Here is a 22,603-nt window from a genome sequence, read left to right on the forward strand (position 1 = left end):
ACAAGTTAGATGAATCGACAATATAAAAACAAAAGTTAAATGACTTCACAATACAAAAAATAAAACTGAAATGACTTCACAGAATAAAAATAAAAATTAAATGAACTGACAATATAATATCTAAATCCACATCACTAATGTGGTTCACTTGCGCTTTAATAAATCAAATGCTACTTATTAATTCACTAAAATGAATAGGAGTATGCCTTGTGCAAGTAGAGGTCAGGACAGCATAGGGTTCACATGCTATTTACACACACACACACATGCACACCTGTTGTCTATACTACAAACTAACTACCCATAAACATGTATTACTCAAAATTCTACTTCAATCCACTACTAGTTAAACCAACAAGCTACTTCAATGCTACTTCAACACAGTGTTTATACCACTACAACATTGTTATAATTCGTCCTCTTCTTGACACATGATAAATATAGAGAAACTTTCCTTAAGCATACATAGTAAAAAGAACAATGGTTATTTGCACGCCAAAACATTTATACCAGTTGACACACCTGGTAAGAGACTCTCAATTATACTATCATACACATATGTTTACACATAAAACAGTAAGACAATTTCATCTAAAATTACGTTATCACAAGAATTTATCACGCAGATGACTCTGAGATGAGTAAAAATATTTTCATCCTACAGGTTATATTATATTTTCTTACCCATTTTGCTCCAATTTCCTTCCTTCTTTAAGTTAACTTTCGCTTCCAAATCAGTTATTTCGCCTGTGGTGGTTATTCTGGATTCATTTCTCATGAATGGCAAAACTGTGGTCTCCTCTATTCTGTAAAACAGTTTCATCTTAACATATTGAACTTACAACAGACACAAAAGATCCGAATCCTCCTGTAGTTTAAATGACAATGCTTCATCCTTATTACATTAAACCAAGCTTTCCTTCGGTTCCATAATCAAAATTACACTCCTGGAAATTGAAATAAGAACACCGTGAATTCATTGTCCCAGGAAGGGGAAACTTTATTGACACATTGCTGGGGTCAGATACATCACATGATCACACTGACAGAACCACAGGCACATAGACACAGGCAACAGAGCATGCACAATGTCGGCACTAGTACTGTTTATATCCACCTTTCGCAGCAATGCAGGCTGCTATTCTCCCTATTCTCCCATAGAGACGATCGTAGAGATGCTGGATGTAGTCCTGTGGAACGGCTTGCCATGCCATTTCCACCTAGCGCCTCAGTTGGACCAGCGTTCGTGCTGGACGTGCAGACCGCGTGAGACGACGCTTCATCCAGTCCCAAACATGCTCAATGGGGGACAGTTCCGCAGATCTTGCTGGCCAGGATAGTTGAATTACATCTTCTAGAGCACGTTGGATGGCACGGGATACATGCGGACGTGCATTGTCCTGTTGGAACAGCAAGTTCCCTTGCCGGTCTAGGAATGGTACAACGATGGGTTCGATGACGGTTTGGATGTACCGTGCACTATTCATTGTCCCCTCGACGATCACCAGAGGTGTACGGCCAGTGTAGGAGATCGCTCCCCACACCATGATGCCGGGTGTTGGCCCTGTGTGCCTCGGTCGTATGCAGTCCTGATTGTGGCGCTCACCTGCACGTCGCCAAAACGCATACGACCATCATTGGCACCAAGGCAGAAGCGACTCTCATCGCTGAAGACGACACGTCTCCATTCGTCCCTCCATTCACGCCTGTCGCGACACCACTGGAGGCGGACTGCACGATGTTGGGGCGTGAGCGGAAGACGGCCTAACGGTGTGCGGGACCGTAGCCCAGCTTCATGGAGACGGTTGCGAATGGTCCTCGCCGATACCCCAGGAGCAACAGTGTCCCTAATTTGCTGGGAAGTGGCGGTGCGGTCCCCTACGGCACTGCGTAGATCCTACGGTCTTGGGGTGCATCCGTGCGTCGCTGCAGTCCGGTCCCAGGTCGACGGGCACGTGCACCTTCCGCCGACCACTGGCGACAACATCGATGTACTGTGGAGACCTCACGCCCCACGTGTTGAGCAATTCGGCGGTACGTCCACCCGGCCTCCCGCATGCCCACTATACGCCCTCGCTCAAAGTCCGTCAACTGCACATACAGTTCACGTCCACGCTGTCGTGGCATGCTACCAGTGTTAAAGACTGCGATGGAGCTCCGTATTCCACGGCAAACTGGCTGACACTGACGGCGGCGGTGCACATATGCTGCGCAGCTAGCGCCATTCGACGGCCAACACCGCGGTTCCTGGTGTGTCCGCTGTGCCGTGCGTGTGATCATTGCTTATACAGCCCTCTCGCAGTGTCCGGAGCAAGTATGGTGGGTCTGACACACCGATGTCAATGTGTTCTTTTTTCCATTTCCAGGGGTGTATTTAATCTTTCTCTACCTTCAAGAGCCCCCCCATGAACCATGGACCTTGCCGTTGGTGGGGAGGCTTGCGTGCCTCAGCGATACAGATGGCCGTACCGTAGGTGCAACCACAACGGAGGGGTATCTGTTGAGAGGCCAGACAAACATGTGGTTCCTGAAGAGGGGCAGCAGCCTTTTCAGTAGTTGCAGGGGCAACAGTCTGGATGATTGACTGATCTGGCCTTGCAACATTAACCAAAATGGCCTAGCTGTGCTGGTACTGCGAACGGCTGAAAGCAAGGGGAAACAACAGCCGTAATTTATCCCGAGGACATGCAGCTTTACTGTATGATTAAATGATGATGACGTCCTCTTGGGTAAAATATTCCGGAGGTAAAATAGTCCCCCATTCGGATCTCCGGGCGGGGACTACTCAGGAGGACGTCGTTATCAGGAGAAAGAAAACTGGCATTCTACGGATCGGAGCGTGGAATGTCAGATCCCTTAATCAGGCAGGTAGGTTAGAAAATTTAAAAAGGGAAATGGATAGGTTAAAGTTAGATATAGTGGGAATTAGTGAAGTTCGGTGGCAGGAGGAACAAGACTTTTGGTCAGGTGAATACAGGGTTATAAATACAAAATCAAAAAAGGGGAAATGCAGGAGTAGGTTTAATAATGAATAGGAAAATAGGAATACGGGTAAGCTACTACAAACAGCATAGTGAACGCATTACTGTGGCCAAGATAGACACAAAGCCCATGCCTACTACAGTAGTACAAGTTTATATGCCAACTAGCTCTGCAGATGATGAAGAAATTGATGAAATGTATGATGAGATAAAAGAAATTATTCAGGTAGTGAAGGGAGACGAAAATTTAATAGTCATGGGTGACTGGAATTCGTCAGTAGGACAAGGGAGAGAAGGAAACATAGTAGGTGATTATGGATTGGGGCTAAGAAATGAAAGAGGAAGCCGTCTGGTAGAATTTTGCACAGAGCATAACTTAATCATAGCTAACACTTGGTTCAAGAATCATAAAAGAAGGTTGTATACATGGAAGAATCCTGGAGATACTAAAAGGTATCAGATAGATTATATAATGGTAAGACAGAGATTTAGGAATCAGGTTTTAAATTGTAGGACATTTCCAGGGGCAGATGTGGACTCTGACCACAATCTATTGGTTAAGACCTGTAGGTTAAAACTGAAGAAACTGCAAAAAGGTGGTAATTTAAGGAGATGGGACCTGGATAAACTGAAAGAACCAGAGGTTGTACAGAGTTTCAGAGAGAGCATAAGGGAACAATTGACAGCAATGGGGGAAAGAAACACAGTTGAAGAAGAATGGGTAGCTCTGAGGGATGAAGTAGTGAAGGCAGCAGAGGATAAAGTAGGTAAAAAGACGAGGGTTGCTAGAAATCCTTGGGTAACAGAAGAAATATTGAATTCAATTGATGAAAGGAGAAAATATAAAAATGCAGTAAATGAAGCAGGCAAAAAGGAATACAAACATCTCAAAAATGAGATCGACAGGAAGTGTAAAATGGCTAAGCAGGGATGGCTAGAGGACAAATGTAAGGATGTAGAAGCTTATCTCACTAGGGGTAAGATAGATACTGCCTACAGGAAAATTAAAGAGACCTTTGGAGAGAAGAGAACCACGTGTATGAATATCAAGAGCTCAGATGGCAATCCAGTTCTAAGCAAAGAAGGGAAGGCAGAAAGGTGGAAGGAGTATATAGAAGGTTTATACAAGGGCGATGTACTTGAGGACAATATTATGGAAATGGAAGAGGATGTAGATGAAGACGAAATGGGAGGTAAGATACTGCGTGAAGTGTTTGACAGAGCACTGAAAGACCTGAGTCGAAACAAGGCCCCCGGAGTAGACAACATTCCATTAGAACTACTGACGGCCTTGGGAGAGCCATTCATGACAAAACTCTACCAGCTGGTGAGCAAGATGTATGAGACAGGTGAAATACCCTCAGACTTCAAGAAGAATATAATAATTCCAATCCCAAAGACAGCAGGTGCTGACAGATGCGAAAATTACCGAACTATCAGTTTAATAAGTCACAGCTGCAAAATACTAACGCGAATTCTTTACAGACGAATGGAAAAACTGGTAGATGCGGACCTCGGGGAGGATCAGTTTGGATTCCGTCGAAATGTTGGAACACGTGAGGCAATACTGACCTTACGACTTATCTTAGAAGAAAGATTAAGAAAAGGCAAACCTACGTTTCTAGCATTTGTAGACCTAGAGAAAGCTTTTGACAATGTTGACTGGAATACTCTCTTTCAAATTCTGAAGGTGGCAGGGGTAAAATACAGGGAGCGAAAGGCTATTTACAATTTGTACAGAAACCAGATGGCAGTCATAAGAGGAGTGAGACAGGGTTGTAGCCTCTCCCCGATGTTATTCAATCTGTATATTGAGCAAGCAGTAAAGGAAACAAAAGAAAAATTTGGAGTAGGTATTGAAATTCATGGAGAAGAAATAAAAACTTTGAGGTTCGCCGATGACATTGTAATTCTGTCAGAGACGACAAAGGACTTGGAAGAGCAGTTGAACGGAATGGACAGTGTCTTGAAAGAAGGATATAAGATGAACATCAACAAAAGCAAAACGAGGATAATGGAATGTAGTCAAATTAAAACGGGTGATGCTGAGGGAATTAGATTAGGAAATGAGACACTGAAAGTAGTAAAGGAGTTTTGCTATTTAGGAAGTAAAATAACTGATGATGGTCGAAGTAGAGAGGATATAAAATGTAGACTGGCAATGGCAAGGAAAGCGTTTCTCAAGAAGAGAAATTTGTTAACATCGAATATAGATTTATGTATCAGGAAGTCGTTTATGAAAGTATTTGTTTGGAGTGTAGCCATGTATGGAAGTGAAACATGGACGATAACTAGTTTGGACAAGAAGAGAATAGAAGCTTTCGAAATGTGGTGCTACAGAAGAATGCTGAAGATTAGATGGGTAGATCACGTAACTAATGAGGAGGTATTGAATAGGATTGGGGAGAAGAGAAGTTTGTGACACAACTTGACTAGAAGAAGGGATCGGTTGGTATGACATGTTTTGAGGCATCAAGGGATCACAAATTTAGCATTGGAGGGCACCGTGGAGGGTAAAAATCGTAGAGGGAGACCAAGAGATGAATACACTAAGCAGATTCAGAAGGATGTAGGTTGCAGTAGGTACTGGGAGATGAAGCAGATTGCACAGGATAGAGTAGCATGGAGAGCTGCATCAAACCAGTCTCAGGACTGAAGACAACAACAACAACAACCTTCAAGAGGGCCATTTCTTCAGTTCAACTCATATAGGCTGCAGTGCATCCCGCACCAGCGAAAACAGTAAGTAAGCTGTAATGCTCACAGCATCAGCAAAACACAAACGTCACTTTTCTAGGACAGGTATTAAAGCAGAATAATTTTTCAGGCTCTGGCTCAACATCAGTCGAGACTACAAAAAGGATCCATATTTCCGTTCCATTCTCCATTTGCTGAAAAACTGCTCGTATTTGACTACCACAATAATATTTCTGGGCGACGTAAAATACACAAACCACAACTCTTCTTTCACCTTGAAGGAAATCAGTCTACTTACGAAATCCACAGACAGCACTTCACGTACTCAGCTAGAAAGAACAAAAAAGATATATCATCAATATTAACATATTAGCGCATATTTGGAAGCCATTGGTTCTACATCTACATTTACATTTATACTCCGCAAGCCACACAACGGTGTGTCTCGGAGAGCACTTTACATGCCACAGTCATTACCTCCCTTTTCTGTTCCAGTCGCATATGGTTAGCGGGAAGAATGACTGTCTGAAAGCCTCCGTGCGAGCTCGAATCTCTCTAATTTTACATTCGTGATCTCCTTGGGAGGTATAAGTAGGGGGAAGCAGTATATTCGATACCTCACCCAGAAACGTACCCTCTCGAAACCTGGCGAGCAAGCTACATCGCGATGCAGAGCGCCTATCTTGCAGAGTCTGCCACTTGAGTTTGCTTAACATCTCCGTAACGTTATCACGGTTACCAAATAACCCTGTGACGAAACGCGCCGCTCTTCTTTGGATCTTCTCTATCTCCTCCGTCAACCCGATCTGGTACGGATCACACACTGACGAGCAATACTCTAGTATAGGTCGAACGAGTGTTTTGTAAGCCACCTCCTTTGTTGATGGACTACATTTTCTAAGGACTCTCCCAATGAATCTCAACCTGGTACCCGCCTTACCAACAATTAATTTTATATGATCATTCCACTTCAAATCGTTCCGCACGCATACTCCTAGATATTTTACAGAAGTAACTGCTACCAGTGTTTGTTCCGCTATCATATAATCATACAATAAAGGATCATTCTTTCTATGTATTCGAAATACATTACATTTGTCTATGTTAAGCGTAAGTTGCCATTCCCTGCACCAAGTGCCTATTCGCTGCAGATCTTCCTGCATTTCGTCGCAATTTTCTAATGCTGCAACTTCTCTGTATACTAGAGCATCATCCGCGAAAAGCCGGATAGAACTTCCGACACTATCTACTACGTCATTTGTATATATTAAGAAAAGCAATGGTCCCATAACACTCCCCTGTGGCACACCAGAAGTTACTTTAACATCTGTAGACGTCTCTCCATTGAGAACAACATGCAGTGTTCTGTTTGCTAAAAACTCTTCAATCCAGCCACACAGCTGGTCTGATATTCCGTAGGCTCTTACTTTGTTTATCAGGCGACAGTGCGGAACTGTATCGAACGCCTTCCGGAAGTCAAGGAAAATAGCATCTACCTGGGAGCCTGTATCTAATATTTTCTGGGTCTCATGAACAAATAAAGCGAGTTGGGTCCTCCACGATCGCTGTTTCCGGAATCCATGTTGATTCCTACAGAATAGATTCTGGGTTTCCAAAAACGACATGATACGCAAGCAAAAAACATGTTCTAAAATTCTTCAACAGTTCGACGTCAGAGATATAGGTCTACAGTTTTGCGCATCTGCTCGACGACCCTTCCTGAAGACTGGGGCTACCTGTGCTCTTTTCCAATCATTTGGAACCTTCCGTTCCTCTAGAGACTTGCGGTACTCGGCTGTTAGAAGGGGGTCAAGTTCCTTCCCGTACTCTGTGTAGAATCGAATTGGTATCCCGTCAGGTCCAGTGGACTTTCCTGTGTTGAGTGATTCCAGTTGCTTTTCTATTCCTTGGACACTTATTTCGATGTCAGCCATTTTTTCGTTTGTGCGAGGATTTAGAGAAGGAACTGCAGTGCGGTCTTTCTCTGTGAAACAGCTTTGGAAAAAGGTGTTTAGTATTTGAGCTTTACGCGTGTCATCCTCTGTTTCAATGCCATCATCATCCTGGAGTGTCTGGATATGCTGTTTCGAGCGACTTACTGATTTAACGTAAGACCAGAACTTCGTAGGATTTTCTGTCAAGTCGGTACATTTTACTTTCGAATTCACTGAACGCTTCACGCATAGCCCTCCTTAAGCTAACTTTGACATCGTTTAGCTCCTGTTTGTCTGAGAGGTTTTGGCTGCGTTTAAACTTGGAGTGAAGCTCTCTTTGCTCTCTCAGTAGTTTCCTAACTTTGTTGTTGACCCACGGTAGGTTTTTCCCGTCCCTCACAGTTTTACTCGGCACGTACCTGTCTAAAACGCATTTTACGATTGCCTTGAACTTTTTCCATAAACACTCAACATTGTCAGTGTCGGAACAGAAATTTTCGTTTTGATCTGTAAGGTAGTCTGAAATCTGCCTTCTAAACAGATAATCCTTCCTCCCTTTTATTATACTCCTATTAACTTCCATATTCAGGGATGCTGCAACGGCCTTATGATCACTGATTCCCTGTTCTGCACTTACAGAGTCGAAAAGTTCGGGTCTGTTTGTTATCAGCGGGTCCAAGATGTTATCTCCACGAGTCGGTTCTCTGTTTAATTGCTCGAGGTAATTTTCGGATAGTGCACTCAGTATAATGTCACTTGATGCTCTGTCCCTACCACCCGTCCTAAACATCTGAGTGTCCCAGTCTATATCTGGTAAATTGAAATCTCCACCTAAGACTATAACATGCTGAGCAAATTTATGTGAAATATATTCCAAATTTTCTCTCAGTTGTTCTGCCACTAATGTTGCTGAGTCGGGAGGCCGGTAAAAGGAGCCAACTATTAACCTAGGTCGGTTGTTGAGTGTAACCTCCACCCATAATAATTCACAGGAATTATCCACTTCTACTTCACTACAGGATAAACTACTACTAACAGCGACAAACACGCCACAACCGGTTGCATGCAATCTATCCTTTCTAAACACCGTCTGTGCCTTTGTAAAAATTTCGGCAGAATTTATCTCTGGCTTCAGCCAGCTTTCTGTACCTATAACGATTTCAGCTTCGGTGCTTTCTATCAGCGCTTGAAGTTCCGGCACTTTACCAATGCAGCTTCGACAGTTTACAATTACAATACCGATTGCTGCCTGGTTCCCGCATGTCCTGGCTTTGCCCCGCACCCTTTAAGGCTGTTGCCCTTTCTGTACTTGCCCGAGGCCATCTAACCTAAAAATCCGCCCAGTCCACGCCATACAACCACTGCTACCCGTGTAGCCGCTTGCTGCGTGTAGTGGACTCCTGACCTATCCAGCGGAACCCGAAACCCCACCACCCTATGGCGCAAGTCGAGGAATCTGCAGCCCACACGGTTGCAGAACCGTCTCAGCCTCTGATTCAGACCCTCCTCTCGGCTCTGTACCAAAGGTCAGCAGTCAGTCCTGTCGACAATGCTGCAGATGGTGAGCTCTGCTCTCATCCCGCTAGCGAGACTGGCAGTCTTCACCAAATCAGATAGTCGCCGGAAGCCAGAGAGGATTTCCTCCGATCCACAGCGACACACATCATTGGTGCCGACATGAGCGACCACCTGCAGATGGGTGCACCCTGTACCCTTCATGGCATCCGGAAGGACCCTTTCCACATCTGGAATGACTCCCCCCGGTATGCACACGGAGTGCACATTGGTTTTCTTCCCCTCTCTTGCTGCCATATCCCTAAAGGGCTCCATTACGCGCCCGACGTTGGAGCTCCCAACTACCAGTAAGCTCACCCTCTGCGACTGCCCGGGTCTTGCAGGCTGAGGGGCAACCTCTGGAACAGGACAAGCAGCCATGTCCGCCCGAAGATCAGTATCAGACTGAGACAGAGCCCTAAACCGGTTCGTCAGACAAACTGGAGAGGCCTTCCGTTCAGCCCTCTGGAATGTCTTTCGCCCCCTGCCACACCTCGAGACGACCTCCCACACTACCACAGGTGAGGGATCAGCCTCAATGCGGGCAGTATCCCGGGCAGCCACAGTCGTAGTCCGATCGGGGGATGCGTGGGACGAGCTGGCCGTCCCCGACAAACCCCCATCCGTACCCCCACAATGATGCCCATTGGCAACAGCCTCAAGCTGTGTGCCCGAAGCCAACACTGTCTGAAGCTCGGAGCGAAGGGATGCCAACTCAGCCTGCCTCCGAACACAGCAGTTGCAGTCCCTATCCATGCTAAAAACTATTGCGCAAAGAACGTCTGAATTAATCTACCGAGAGCACAAACAATTCGACACAAAATTTAAACGGTTATTAAAATACAAGATTGTCTAGTACATGCAGTAATGCTGCTACTTGCGCAATGCTGACACACTGCTCGGCGGCGGAAGGAGACTACGCGATTTTACACTATTCAGGTAGTAAAGCGCTATGCTACAACACCCAAATACTATAATACGCCCAAAATTTACGGATTAAACAATGCAAGTTTCAAAAACACACAAAGAAATTAAGAATTAAACTATGTAACAAATAAGTGAGCTAGGAGTATACGACTTGCTGCTGGCAGCTGCGTATCCAAGAGCGGCAGGGAGCACACTGGCTGTGACCAACCGACACTGGCCGTTCAAAACAAAAACAGAAGACAGACGACTACGCGAATTTACACTATTCTGGTACTAAAACACGATGCTACAACTCTCAAATACTAAATACGCCCGAAATTTATGGATTAAACAATGCAAGTACCAAAAACACGCAAAGAAATTAAGAATTAAACTATGTAACAAATAAGTGAGCTAAGAGTATACGACTTGCTGCTGGCAGCTGCTTATCCAACGGTGGCAGGGAGCACAATCGTATTATCGCATTCTGTTTTCAAGATTCCAGACTTACTCATTCCTTTCTCAGAGTTCTCCTGTCTTAAAATATTCATACAGCACGCATACTATAGTAAGAGATCCTCATTTATACTGACAGATATAGAATAGTAATAGATAGATAGCAGCACTGAAAGCAGAAAATCGGAAACAAGGCTGGAGACCTGGGTTTGCCAAACCCATAATACCCACAGATCGGATATTCCCCTGAGTTTTGCATTAATTCAACACAGATCTTGCTTCTATTAGGAGCGACTCTTTTCAATTTAGACAAAAAAAACATAAACAGCATTTCACTCGTTCACAAAGAAACCTTTTATATTCACGTTTGAACTAACCTAAATACTAATTGCACAAGGAAAAAAAAACTAAAAACATCAATCAATCACATACAAACATCTTTATCATTATTTTTAGCAACATATTATTCAACATGCATATGTCACAAATGTAAACCAATCAATTCATTCTCCTCTCTATACACCTTATGTACTCATTTGCCATGTCACTCATTTGTTCCGATTGGGCGCCTTCTGCGCTGATCATTTGTCATTGCCGGTTTTGTTCATTTCCATTTGCTGGGTTGTCTTCGGTTAGTCGGCCGAATTTCAACATCATGTGGTGCTCCGCCTACAATCCTATTCCCACCGTGTTCACCGTAGTATCGATTCAGGTTGCCGTAACTGTTGCGTTCACGATCCTGTCCACGTTCTCGATCATTTCCATTGTTCCACCTGTGTTCGCGACTGTTACCCCAGTTTCTATACGGCCGGTCCCGAATATTGTTACGTTCGCGTCGCGACGACCAGTCACGCCGTTGATTAGTACTACGGCCACGACTGCGATCGCGCTGCTGTGCCCCGTAACAACTTTCTGCCTGATTAGGCGGGAATTGTGCTGTATTATATTCCAACTCTTGAAGAAGTGTCTTAAACGTTTCCACGTCCTCTATGCATCATCTCGCAAGAATGACGTGGCGCAAGTGCATCGACAATTTGGTGATGCATTTCCTAATTAGTTCTGCAGTCCCATATGGGTCGCATTGAAATTGATTTGCCTGCAGCTTGTGGTCGAATAGGCGTGCTGGGCTGCCAAAACCAGACTGGTTCAAATTTGGCAGCATAATTATGCCATGCTTGACCCTATCTTGTGCCGCTTCCGACCAATAGGCGGGCAGAAAGGCTTGTCGAAACTCCCGAGTGGAGTTGCAGTGAGGCGCTGCCGACCTCATGCGAATCGCCGGTTCGCCTTCCAAATAGCCACACATATATTCTATCTTATGTGAACTTGCCCAGTTGGGGGGAAGACAGAACTCAAAATTGCTCGAGGCATGCTCGTGGACGTATTCCTTTTCGTGAATTTCGTGAATTTCGAAATATCTCAAACTTTCTCACCGTAAGGAAATGTTTGAAATCAAATCCTCGCCTTTCCTCCCGGCGAGGCCCTTGAATGTTACTTTTTTTCTCATGTCTGCCCCTCAAAATACATTCTTCCCTGTCGTCAAAATCTCCCTCATGGCTGGAGCCCCCCTCTGCACTGTTCGTACAGCTATTTTTAGTGCTATTGGCGAGTTCGGAATCACACCCCATACGGCTTTCCACATGCGCCACGCGTTCTTGTAATTCGCCTGTTACAGCTTTGTGCCGCCTGTTCACTTCGAACGGTCCCTTCTGAAAAATAAGAAGCGAACGCACTTCTTCAGTCTCTACGACCCCAACCGGTGTAGTATTGTTATCGCTCTCCGTCACCTTCATCGTGCCTACGATGTCCGCTAATGCCGCAGTCTTATCATGTATTTGTCTGTTGTCCTCCGCCACAGTCTGCTTCAATTGTTCTACTTGCTGTTCGAGTGCGTGAATCGCTTGACTGTTGTCCGCTACTGTGTTGCTAACGGACGCGGGACAATGCGTTTCCGCCTCGTGCACCCTGGAGAGTACCTGCTGGTATTCCCTTTGGCATTCTTCTCTCAGCGCTTGAAAATTCCTAAGTAGCTGTTCCTCACTCTCTTTCGATTCCGCATCGCGACTCCGCTTGCCCTGTTCTAAGGCTTGCAGACGATCATCGATTTGTTCAAATGTACGGCCTAATTCTTTCATAATATCACTTTTTATTTCACTTGCCAGATTGTTTATTCTTTGTGAGATATCATCGGACACTCTTTGCATCGCCTTGTCGACTTAATTTGTCTGCTGGGTTAGTTTTTCGTCTATTTGTTCGGCTAGCTCACGGATCGATTTTTCAGATTTCTGCGTCATTTGTTCACCTAGCTCTCGGATAGATTTTTCAGAGTTCTGCGTCATTTGATCGCCTAGCTCTCGGATCGATTTTTCAGATGTCTCTGCGTTTTCTTTATTTTGTTGCAATAAGGCTTTCATGAGTCGGGCCAAATCAATTTGGTTAGTTGGAGGCAAATTAATTTCTGGCTCTGATGTGAGCTCGTTCATCCTGTTTTGCATTTCCTCTGAAGTATTCCCCAATGCATTTTAGGAACCGTCTGACGTGTTAATATTCGAAATATAATTATCCCCTTGGTCCATGTTGCTTAAGTTGTTGGACCGCCTACTTTTAGCTTGGTTGCGTATCTGCATTAGTTCAATTTATACCCGATACGCAACACACTAATCAAAATAAATGTATCCCCCAAAAATTACAACAGACACACGAATGGTACCCAACCTAGTACGCACTTTTTCACACGCAAAACAAATTTATATCTTTGATCGAAGTCAGTGCAATTTACAAGCGAGAAAAAAAACATATACATATAAAACACACAAATATAGAAAACAAAACAAGACAAACAACACAACGCCGCTCAACAACGCAGTGAATCTTTTGAAAGTCTGCTCAGAAACAATGCAGAAATTGTTTGAGCACTGCAGGGGAAAAAAATTAAGATTATACAACGATCAGAATCTAACGCTTCAGAGATTCGAGAGTCTAGCGAAATCACAGAACAGGGTCGCCATGTGTAATGTTGTTGCATTAATTTGAGGTGCAAGCGGTTCTGATATTCAAGACCAGAAAAGTGGGTTAAAAGCTGTGAACTATGTGAGGAAGTTAACCTTCCATTACTGCGCAACTATTTCACCAGGTATACAGTCTAGCTTACCAAATTCCCAACCAGACTAACATTAATTATAATCTTTTAATCGTCATACGACAACCGGTGATATATATATATATATATATATATATATATATATATATATATATATATATATAGAATTTAAATAAAAAGAAATAAATTAGTTTATATTTGGAAATTTAATTTAACATTGATCATTGAAATTTCAGCACATTAAACGTGATTCATAACTGAACTGGTGCCTTATTTAAGATTGTGAAAATGTGAGTTTGTAATTTTACAGAACACATCAAATATGGAGCCAAGATTGGGACACTGCATACAACACTGCATTCATACAACAACACACGAAGAACGTTGAAACATATGCAAGAGGAAATTAACCACAACCAACCGATTCAATTTTCACCCAAAGAAGTTACATTCGTAGCGCAATCCTGTCCGTCATGTAATTACCACACACTGGTATACTAAATTCATACTAACTCTCTGTGAATTCTTCCCGAAAAGAATAGCTGAGGGCTACTTTGATGATTACACCACATGCTTCACATGGTCAACTTGGTTTACACCAAGAGTGTAACTCCACGATAATTTTGATAACTAAAATAAATTAGATCGAAAAGCAATTTACAAAAAAAAACCTCGAGCTGGTTACTATCGTCTTACTATTAAGTACACCCCACGTGGGTTGAACATAAAGAAAAGTTGCTATATTAAAAATATTGTCAAGACGAGACGTTATAACCTCATGCACATTCGCATTTAAGATTGATGATCGTAGTAAGAGTTACTGATGACAATATGATCTTCAACCTGCTTTACTTTTTCCTATCATTTTTACTTCATATATGTTTAAATCTTTATGTTGCAGTTTATTTAATGAACTATCATCTTGAGACACGAAACTGTGAAAAATGTCGTAAAGTATCTATGTGATTAAAACAAGAAAACAGAAACACACCAAGCTAGGTGGCACAGTGGTTAACACACTGAAATTGCATTTGGGAGGAAGACGGTTGAAACCTGCCTCCAGCCACCCTGATTTCCGTTTACTGTGACTTCCATAAATCGCTTCAGGCAAATGATGGGATGGTTCTTTTGAAAGGGCATGGCCGACTTCCTTCCCCATCCTTCCATAATACTATGTGTCTGATGACCTCACCTAAATCAACCAACCAACAGAAACACAGTTCACTCATCTATTACATATATATAAAATAGAGGGAAACATTCCATGTGGGAAAAATATATCTAAAAACAAAGATTCTGTAACTTACCAAACGAAAGCGTTGGTGCGTTGATAGAAACAATAACCAACACAAACACACACACAAAATTCAAGCTTTCGCAAGCCACAGTTGCTTCATCAGGAAAGAGGGAAGGAGAGGGAAAGGTGAAAGGATGTGGGTTTTAAGGGAGAGGGTAAGGAGTCATTCCAATCCCGGGAGCGGAAAGACTTACCTTGGGGGGAAAAAGGGACAGGTATACACTCGCACACACACACATATCCATCCGCACATAACAGACATAAGCACGCATATTTAAAGGCAAAGAGTTTGGGCAGAGATGTCAGTTGAGGCGGAAGAAAACAGGCAAAGATGTTACTCAATGACAGGTGAGGAATCGGCGGAAACTTGAAATTAGCGGAGGTTGAGGCCTGGTGGGTAATGGGAAGGGAGGATATATTGAAGGGCAAGTTCCCATCTCCAGAGTTCTAATAGGTTGGTGTCAGTGGGAAGTATCCAGATAACCTGGACAGTGTAACACTGTGCGAAGATGTGCTGGCCATCCACCAAGGCATGTTTAACCACAGAGTGATCCTCATTACCAACAAACACTGTCTGCCTGTGTCCGTTCATGCGAATGAACAGTTTGTTGCTGGTCATTCCCACATAGAAAGCTTCACACTGTAGGCAGGTCAGTTGGTAAATCACGTGGGTGCTGTCACACGTGGCTCTGCCTTTGATCGTGTACACCTTCCAGATTACAGGACTGCAGTAGGTGGTGGTGGGAGGGTGGATGGGACAGGTTTTACACTGGGGGAGGTTACAAGGGTGAAGCCAGAGGGTAGGGAAGGTGGTTTGGGGATTTCATAGGAATGAACCAAGAGGTTACTAAGGTTAGCTGCCACCCATTCCATATCAAACGGTCCCTTCCCTACAGCCTAGGTCTTCGTGGCAAACGAATCTGCTCCGGTCCTGAATCCCTGAACCATTACATCAACAACCTGAAAACAGCTTTCGCATCCCGCAACTACCCTCCCGACCTGGTACAGAAGCAAATAACCAGAGCCACTTCCTCATCCCCCCAAACCCAGAATCTCCCACATAAGAATCCCAAAGTGCCCCACTTGTGACAGGATACTTTCCGGGACTGGATCAGACTCTGAATGTGGCTCCCCAGCAGGGATACGACTTCCTCAAATCCTGACCTGCCTACACTGTAAAGCTTTCTATGTGTGAATGACCAGCAACAAACTGTCCATTCGCATGAATGGACACAGGCAGACAGTGTTTGTTGGTAATGAGGATAACCCTGTGGCTAAACATGCCTTGGTGCACGGCCAGCACATCTTCGCACAGTGTTACACTGTCCGGGTTATCTGGATACTTCCCACTGACACCAAACTATCAGAACTCCGGAGATGGGAACTAGCCCTTCATTATATCCTCTCTTCCCGTTACCAACCAAGCTTCAACCTCCGCTAATTTCAAGTTACCGCCGCTCATACCTCATCTGTCATTCAATAACATCTTTGCCTCTGTACTTCCACCTTGGCTGACATCTCTGCCCAAACTCTTTGCCTCTTTGCCTTTACATATGACTGCTTGTGTCTGTTATGTGCGGATGGATATGTGTGTGTGTGTGTGTGTGTGAGTGTATACCTGTTCCTTTTCCCCCACAAGGTAAGTCTTTCCACTCCTGGGATTGGAATGACTCCTTACCCTCTCCCTAAAACGCACATCCTCTCGTCTTTCCATCTCCTTCCCTCTTTCCTGATGAAGCAAAAGAGAGAGAGAGAGAGAGAGAGAGAGAGAGAGAGAGAGAGAGAGAGAGAGAGAGAGAGCAAGAGAGAGAGAGAGAATGAGAACTGTTCATTTCTGCTCATAAATTTTATGTATGCATATATTTATGTAGACAGGCAGATGGCACACTGCCTGTGCTAAAAGGTACGGAATGTTGTATACTAAAACAAGTAAATCTTTGACTGATTAATGTTTTAGTGAAGTATGCTACATTCCATGCATAATACAACATCTTGTAATGCACAGCGTTCACTGGACTATATGGTGCAATCACAGAAAAAACTATCGTAAAGTAATGTCTTTTGTCTAGGCGATCATTAATGCTAAGGAGAATTCTAAGACATTAAGACATTTATTTTTCGGTCTCGGAAACTGACACACGGCTGGGAGAGCAGTGTGCTGACCACAAGTCCGTCCATATCCGCATCCAGTGACACCTGTGGGCTGAGGATGACACGGCGGCCAGTCGGTAACTTTGATCCTTCATGGCCTGTGTGGGAGTAGTAGTTTTAGTTAAGACATTCATTTTAGTATTAAGAGAATGCATAAACTTATTAATTTGTAACCGTATATTTGTTTACACTTCTCTATTCAGTATAATCTAAGATTGATCGTTATCTCCATGTACAGATACAAATGATAATTCATTCTCTTTTTATTTCATGGATGGTTCAGAATCACGGTACTACACTCCTGGAAATTGAAATAAGAACACCGTGAATTCATTGTCCCAGGAAGGGGAAAACTTTATTGACACATTCCTGGGGTCAGATACATCACATGATCACACTGACAGAACCACAGGCACACAGACACAGGCAACAAAGCATGCACAATGTCGGCACTAGTACAGTGTATATCCACCTTTCGCAGCAATGCAGGCTGCTATTCTCCAATGGAGACAATCGTAGAGATGCTCGATGTAGTCCTGTGAAACGGCTTGCCATGCCATTTCCACCTGGGGCCTCAATTGGACCAGCGTTCGTGCTGGACGCGCAGACCGCGTGAGACGACGCTTCATCCAGTCCCAAACATGCTCAATGGGGGACAGATCCGGAGATCTTGCTGGCCAGGGTAGTTGCCTTAACCTTCTAGAGCACGCTGGGTGGCACGGGATACATGCGGACGTGCATTGTCCTGTTGGAACAGCAAGTTCCTTTGCCGGTCTAGGAATGGTAGAACGATGGGTTCGATGACGGTTTGGATGTACCGTGCACTATTCAGTGTCCCCTCGACGATCACCAGAGGTGTACGGCCAGTGTAGGAGATCGCTCCCCACACCATGATGCCAGGTGTTGGCCCTGTGTGCCTCGGTCGTATGCAGTCCTGATTGTGGCGCTCACCTGCACGGCGCCAAACACGCATACGACCATCATTGGCACCAAGGCAGAAGTGACTCTCATCGCTGAAGACGACACATCTCCATTCGTCCCTCCATTCATGCCTGTCGCAACACCATTGGAGGCGGGCTGCACGATGTTGCGGCGCGAGCGGAAGACGGCCTAACGGTGTGCGGGACCGTAGCCCAGCTTCATGGAGACGGTTGCGAATGGTCCTCGCCGATACCCCAGGAGCAACAGTGTCCCTAATTTGCTGGGAAGTGGCGGTGCGGTCCCCTACGGCACTGCGTAGGATCCTACGGTCTTGGCGTGCATCCGTGCGTCGCTACGGTCCGGTCCCAGGTCGACGGGCACGTGCACCTTCCGCCGACCACTGGCGACAACATCGATGTACAGTGGAGACCTCACGCCCCACGTGTTGAGCAATTCGGCGGTACGTCCACCTGGCCTCCCGCATGCCCACAATACGCCCTTCCTCAAAGTCCGTCAACTGCACATACGGTTCACGTCCAAGCTGTCGCGGCATGCTACCAGTGTTAAAGACTGCCATGGAGCTCCGTATGCCACGGCAAACTGGTTGACACTGACGGCGGCGGTGCACAAATGCTGCGCAGCTAGCGCCATTCGACGGCCATCACCGCGGTTCCTGGTGTGTCCACTGTGCCGTGCGTGTGATCATTGCTTGTACAGCCCTCTCGCAGTGTCCGGAGCAAGTATGGTGGGTCTGACACACCGGTTTCAATGTGTTCTTTTTTCCATTTCCAGGAGTGTATATTCAGTGTAGGCCATGAATTATCTGGCCTATGTTTAACTGTAGTTACCTCATTTTTTTCTTGTGCTTTTGGGCGCATTTCTTTTCATGTACACAGCGTTTTGCTGACTTGCATTCAATTTGACACTGGGACATTTCACTAGGAAATTCATGAATTAATATATGTCAGTGCTGCATTTCTTGGTTGCCACGTTATGACTCCATTATAACAGAAATTCAATGGAAGGAGGTAGCTTTGTATTTTTTATGTCCCTTTGGCCTTGGCAGAAAACTGCAAGATTCATAAAACACTCAGACTTTTTATCATGAGTGAAAAATAAAGGTAGTAACAAATTCTGAAAGTAGCTACCATTCACGAAATGAAGGTGCTTCCAAATATTTTCCCATCAGTTACATGAGAATATATTACTCTCCTTTTTCCAAATGATAATTATTCTTCTCAGTAAAGAGATGAATTATTTGATATCAATAGAGAAGCTGCTATGAACAAGTCAGATGTGTTCCATGAATTAAGACTCTTTCTTGACAGTTTAACTGAAACAAAACGTGAGTATTCCTTGCATTCTCGCTAGCAGCTGAATTTTTATTAAATTACAAATTTTCGTTAGAGGAGCGATGGATAACAATACTCTATACAGCACACCCATATCAGAGCAGAATTTTTTTTCATCTGAAACATTAATAAATATTGTAGTTGCTCCGGTTATTTAGTCTTTTACAACTTCCTCCTTCCCAACGGCATTGGGAGAGAAAGAACCTAAATAAGGAAATTTGCAGAGGGTCTGATAAAACACGAGGCAATAGAATCTAGAACTATCCACACTAAATGTATAGTCAAAAGTCTTGGGCTTGTGAAGAAAGATGTGATACCAAGTCTCCCAAATCGGTCATGGAAATTCTGGGAAAGTATGAAAAAAGACAGAGACGACTTTCTTCCCTTTCCTTGTCCTTTCAGTGCTTGTGCTCTGTCTCATAACCCTACAATGATCACAGACCTACAGGTTAGTCAGGACTCCCGCAGAGAGTTAGCATTACAATCTGAAAGGCTACAATAATGACAGTGAGGGCAACAAAAACCGTGGAATAGAACTGATCACTTATGTGTGGCTGGTGTGCCCACATCTCATACATACAACACGGCTCAAAAGAGGGACAAAAAACACCACTTACCATCTGCTCGAATGCGAGGGGAACGAACAGCTTTGAGAGATGCCTCACGCGAAGTGATACCAGCTCCACTGAGTCTCGCCAGTAGTCGGAGTATTGTTTCAGGTACTCTGGAGAAGAAGAGAGATGACATACTAGTGGAAAACTTGTTAGATCACACCTCAGCAGAAGCACACCATTCAATTTCTGCCACCACAAGGTTACAGAGTGAATGAAAGCAAAATTTACGTTTTGAAACTAGATGGACATACAATGACGAAAATGGTGAAGTGTCACAGGATAGAACACATTGACAGTATGTTACGAAACTCACACACGAGTATTTTTTAGGTCTGTATGATCTGCTTGTCTAAATGTCATCCTTATGCGAAGTTACATTCGGTATTTTCAGTTCAGAAAAACAACATTCCTAAAGATTAAGAATGGTGCGAATATACACTCCTGGAAATGGAAAATAGAACACATTGACACCGGTGTATCAGACCCATCATACTTGCTCCGGACACTGCGAGAGGGCTGTACAAGCAATGATCACACGCACGGCACAGCGGACACACCAGGAACAGCGGTATTGGCCATCGAAATTCGCTAGCTGCGCAGCATTTGTGCACCGCCGCCGTCAGTGTCAGCCAGTTTGCCGTGGCATACGGAGCTCCATCGCAGTCTTTAACACTGGTAGCATGCCGCGACAGCGTGGACTTGAACGGTATGTGCAGTTGACGGACTTTGAGCGAGGGCGTATAGTGGGCATGCGGGAGGCCGGGTGGACGTACCGCCGAATTGCTCAACACGTGGGGCGTGAGGTCTCCACAGTACATCGATGTTGTCGCCAGTGGTCGGCGGAAGGTGCACGTGCCCGTCGACCTGGGACCGGACCGCAGCGACGCACGGATGCACGCCAAAACCGTAGGATCCTAAGCAGTGCCGTAGGGGACCGCACCGCCACTTCCCAGCAAATTAGGGACACTCTTGCTCCTGGGGTATCGGCTAGGACCATTCGCAACCGTCTCCATGAAGCTGGGCTACGGTCCCGCACACCGTTAGGCCGCCTTCCGCTCACGCCCCAACATCGTGCAGCCCGCCTCCAGTGGTGTCGCGACAGGCGTGAATGGAGGAACGAATGGAGACGTGTCGTCTTCAGCGATGAGAGTCGCTTCTGCCTTGGTGCCAATGATGGTCGTATGCGTGTTTGGCGCCGTGCAGGTGAGCGCCACAATCAGGACTGCATACGACCGAGGCACACAGGGCCAACACCTGGCATCATGGTGTGGGGAGCGATCTCCTACACTGGCCGTACACCTCTGGTGATCGTCGAGGGGACAATGAATAGCGCACGGTACATGCAAACCGTCATCGAACCCATCGTTCTACCATTCCTAGATCGGCAAGGGAACTTGCTGTTCCAACAGGACAATACACGTCCGCATGTATCCCGTGCCACCCAACGTGCTCTAGAAGGTGTAAGTCAACTACCCTGGCCAGCAAGATCTCCGGATCTGTCTCCCATTGAGCGTGTTTGGGACTGGATGAAGCGTCGACTCACGCGGTCTGCACGTCCAGCACGAACGCTGGTCCAACTGAGGCGCCAGGTGGAAATGACATGGCAAGCCGTTCCACAGGACTACATCCAGCATCTTTACGATCGTCTCCATGGGAGAATAGGGAGAATAGCAGCCTGCATTGCTGCGAAAGGTGGATATACACTGTACTAGTGCCGACATTGTGCATGCTCTGTTGCCTGTGTCTATGTGCCTGTGGTTCTGTCAGTGTGATCATGTGATGTATCTGACCCCAGGAATGTGTCAATAAAGTTTCCCCTTCCTGGAACAATGAATTCACGGTGTTCTTATTTCAATTTCCAGGAGTGTATAACGACCACTGTGTGAATCAGACGCTATTGGAGCTAAGCAGTGGCAGGTGGAAACACCAAATGTCTAATGGACGAGCACTTGCAGCGTACCACTATCTTTGTGGGAAAGGTCGAATCTTCGACATGAGAGGATTTAGAACATCATTCCTACAGAAGGCACAAGCATTTGACTTCAGTGCAGTTACTACAGAACATGTGTATATACAAGACGTAAGAGGACACATACATGAACAGCACTCATGCACTGAAATCAATGGCGACGAGTGGAAATTTGTGCCAGACCAAGAATCGGACTCTGATTTACGTGAGCTGCCATCATAATGGCTTTAGCTATCCATGTGCACCTCCTGCCCAACCCACATTCTCGTTGCACACAACCAGTTTATCATCCATAACCAATTATCCTCATTGCTTGCAGTTTTCCATGATACCTGCAAAAGATTTCACATAGCGTGCATCTGTACTAAACTTTTTCCAGCCATCAAGGCTCATATATGTTACTATTACATGTGTGGTGCCTCCTCTGGAGGACATGTCTGACAGAACAGAAACCTTTTTTGATACAGCGGCTATATACACACATCAAAAGAAGTTCTCAGCACTCCTGATAATAGATGTTGACTGTGGATATTGTACCACAGACACAGTCCCTTTGACTGTTCAGCGATGTCAGTAAACCTGCCCAAAAATGTAAACAACCACGCATGAGCAGTGCCTGTTAGATGGAGGGGGGTCCGACAGCCGATCAGCTCCAATCATTCAACCAGGAA

At 45.0% G+C, this 22,603-nt stretch overlaps 1 protein-coding gene across 1 annotated transcript in view; it reads right to left on the reverse strand.

The window, feature by feature from the left end:
• The window catches only part of LOC126281523 (uncharacterized), a 124,264-nt gene that overhangs the window by 57,184 nt on the left and 44,477 nt on the right, over positions 1-22,603 (reverse strand). Inside the window, exon 4 of the mRNA XM_049980564.1 lies at positions 19,967-20,073. Coding sequence (XP_049836521.1) covers positions 19,967-20,073 — 107 coding nt within the window. The remainder of the gene's footprint in view (positions 1-19,966; positions 20,074-22,603) is intronic.

The sequence above is a fragment of the Schistocerca gregaria genome, chromosome 7 (genome assembly GCF_023897955.1).
Source record: "Schistocerca gregaria isolate iqSchGreg1 chromosome 7, iqSchGreg1.2, whole genome shotgun sequence".
NCBI classification, from domain to species: domain Eukaryota; kingdom Metazoa; phylum Arthropoda; class Insecta; order Orthoptera; family Acrididae; genus Schistocerca; species Schistocerca gregaria.